Source organism: Chiloscyllium plagiosum, chromosome 9 (assembly GCF_004010195.1).
Source record: "Chiloscyllium plagiosum isolate BGI_BamShark_2017 chromosome 9, ASM401019v2, whole genome shotgun sequence".
NCBI classification, from domain to species: domain Eukaryota; kingdom Metazoa; phylum Chordata; class Chondrichthyes; order Orectolobiformes; family Hemiscylliidae; genus Chiloscyllium; species Chiloscyllium plagiosum.
This window is the reverse complement of record NC_057718.1, coordinates 3,937,477-3,940,602: the sequence shown is the minus strand read 5'-3', so window position 1 is coordinate 3,940,602 and position 3,126 is coordinate 3,937,477. Positions and strand designations below refer to the sequence as shown.

The 3,126-nt window shown below is 47.1% G+C and overlaps 1 protein-coding gene across 1 annotated transcript in view; it reads right to left on the bottom strand.

Moving 5' to 3' along the window:
* LOC122553154 (basement membrane-specific heparan sulfate proteoglycan core protein-like) overlaps window positions 1-2,265 on the bottom strand; it is an 82,206-nt gene extending 79,941 nt beyond the window's left edge. The window contains exon 1 of the mRNA XM_043696742.1: window positions 1,963-2,265. Within this exon, the coding sequence (XP_043552677.1) occupies window positions 1,963-2,227 (265 nt within the window). The 5' untranslated portion in view covers window positions 2,228-2,265. The remainder of the gene's footprint in view (window positions 1-1,962) is intronic.
* Window positions 2,266-3,126: the final 861 nt, after the last annotated feature.

Genomic DNA, 3,126 nt, shown 5'->3' with positions numbered 1-3,126 from the left:
TGCAATTCTGGTCTCCTTCCTATCGGAAAGATGTTGTGAAATTTGAAAGGGTTCAGAAAAGATTTACAAGGATGTTGCCAGGGTTGGAGGATCTGAGCTACAGGGAGAGGCTGAACAGTCTGAGGCTGTTTTCTCTGGAGCGTTGGAGGCTGAGGGGTGACCTTATAGAGGTTTACAAAATTATGAGGTACATGGATAGGCAAAGTCTTTTCCCTGGGGTCTGGGAGTCCACAACTAGAGGGCATAGGTTTAAGGTGAGAGGGGAAAGATATGAAAGAGACCTACGGGGCAATTTTTTCACACAGAGAGTGGTACATATATGGAATGAGCTACCAGAGGAAGTGGTGGAGGCTGGTACAATTGCAACATTTAAAAGGCATTTGGAGGATATATGAACAGGAAAGGTTTGGAGGGATATGGGCCGGGTGTTGGCAGGTGGGACTAGATTGGGTTGGGATATTTGGTCGGAATGGACGGGTTGGACCGAAGGGTCTGTTTCCATGCTATACATCTCTATGACTCTATGTTCTCTGGATGCTACCCTCCACCTGGACCAAAGAGAAACACTGTGTACTCACACCCTGTTTGCTGTCTGGTCCCAGTAAATTATCTCTCTTTGTCACGGTTGGAAACCTTCTTTATCTAAGTTGCTAATATACCATACAAAAGGAACTGCTCCTTAACAAACTCAATGAACTATCAGAAAATTTATCCAAATAGTTAACTGCCTGTATGAGGGAAATATGAGCACAGAGCCCCTCACTTCAACAATGCTCCTTCCCAGGCCAATCAGCAGCACCACACAAAGTCCCTCTGCCCCCACAATCCAGACCATCCATCCAACTGCCTCTTGCCTCTTGCCTCTTGTAATGGGGAACCAGCTCATATCCACTCCCTGTTTCAGATCCTGAAATCCAGATTCACTCTCAGCCCCAGCACAGAGTCTCCATTGATCAACATCACAACTGATCTCGGTGTGACTGTGGGTCTCAATCTCTCTCTATCCACTTACTCTCTCAGCTCTCCACTCATTTGAAAAATATTGAGTCCACCTTCTGTTGAAAAGTCTCAGACACACATTGCAGCTCCCAACACTGCTCTCTCAGGGTCCCCTTCTGATGGTTCCTACCACTAGCTTCCTCCCAGCACCAGTGGTCTCTTCTCCAGACTCTAAGCATCTCTGTGCTGTGCCTAGGGCACCATTCCTGAGCACCTTGCCATCACCATTTCACCCTCAGAAACCTGCTCAACCTTTCCATCTCCCCCATCACTGCATTGTCCCTCTATCTCCTCCAACCATCTCAAGGCTGTTTCCACTCTCTCCAAATGTCTGCCCAACATGAATAGAATAGAATAGAATAGAATAGAATAGAATCCATTCAGTCCAACACATCCACACCAACTCTCTGGAGAGTGACCCACCCAGAACCATTCGCTGAACCTATTACACTACATTTACCCGAACTAGTGCACTTAACCTACACATCCCAGAACACTGTGGGCAACTTAGCATGGGCAATTCACCTAACCTACACATCTTTGAATTGTGGGAGGAAACTGGAGCACTCGCAGGAAACCCACGCAGACATGAGAAGAATATTCAAACGCCACACAGTTGCCCGAGGCTGGAATTGAATCCGGGTCCCTGGCACTGTGCAGCAGCAGTGCTAACCACTGAGCCACCGTGTGGCCCATGAGGACACAGTGAAGATGAAACATCCTCTTCTGCTCTGCAGCCACATGGCATTACCTCCCAAAGATACTCCCCGAAGCTTAACCACAGAGGGGCAACTTTGGGCAATGACTGAACCTGAGCTCAGCTTCCTCCCCATGGTGAATCCATCCTGGCGATCACTCTCTATCACCTCCTCAATCTTCTTGATCACAAACTGATCTCCAATTCATTCACTGGGCAAGAGGTTATTAGTGAAGGAGATTGTGAGGAGAGGAAATTCTACTTACGGTTTACAATGACCAGGCTTCCTTCACCAAGGACATTTCCCCAAACTAAGCAGTAATAGACTCCAGTATCACTGGGCTGTACGTTTGTGATGGTCAGAATGAAGCTGTTATTGTAATGGTGTCTGGAAGGCTGGAATCGATTATTAAAACCTTGGCTCCTTCTTATGTAACCATTTCTGTTATGTGATAAAAACAACTTCACATGACTCCCTGGTTCTTGTTTGTACCAGTGAACATTGGTCTGTGCCACTGTGGAATTCCTCATGGTGCACTGTAACTGGGCTGTGTGACCCTTGGTGACATGTTCCACAATCGGAGATTGGAGAAGGACTGGACCAGATGCACCTTTCGGGGAAAAAACATCAAGAATTTAAGAATTAAATCTTCAGGTTACAATGTACTGCCAGTTGTTAAAGGGACAGTTCAGGCATAACAAATAGGGAACCAGAATAAGGTTGTTGGGCAGCATGGTGGCTCAATGGCTAGCACTGCTGCCTCACAGCACCAGGGTCCCAGGTTCGATTCTGGCCTCAGGCAACTGTCTGTGTGGAGTTTGCACATTCTCCCCGTGTCTGTGTGGGTTTCCTCAAGGTGCTCCGGTTTCCACCCACAGTCCAAAGATGTGCAGGCCAAGTGAATTGGCAATGCTAAATTGCCCATAGTGTTCGGTGCATTAGTCAGAGGGAAATGGGTCTGGATGGGTTACTCTTCGGAGGGTCGGTGTGGACTGGTTGGGCCGAAGGGCCTGTTTCCACACTGTAAGGAATCTAATCTAAAAATAAGATTGAACCAGTGGAGTTGGAACAGATCAAACAAACTACACTTGTATAATTAAATAACTTTCATAACAATTAGTGTAAATAAATAAAGAGGAACAGCTAGGTCAGAATGTAGAGTGACGTTGCCTGAATAAAGGACAGCTGTCGATTACAGCTCCCAGCCTCAGGCTTTCCCCACTTCCTGCCCCCACGAGAGGCTCTGAACTCCTCACATCATCCAGTCCCTTCTCCCTGATCTCAGCCCCATCTGGTGACCCACTAATTGCTCAGATACTGCAGATTCTTATGTGAAGATCCCTCATTCTCTCCCCATCCTGCTCACTGTTTTCCTCGGAATGATCACTTTTCCCCGAGACTGACTACTCATAATCCTCCCACTGTACAC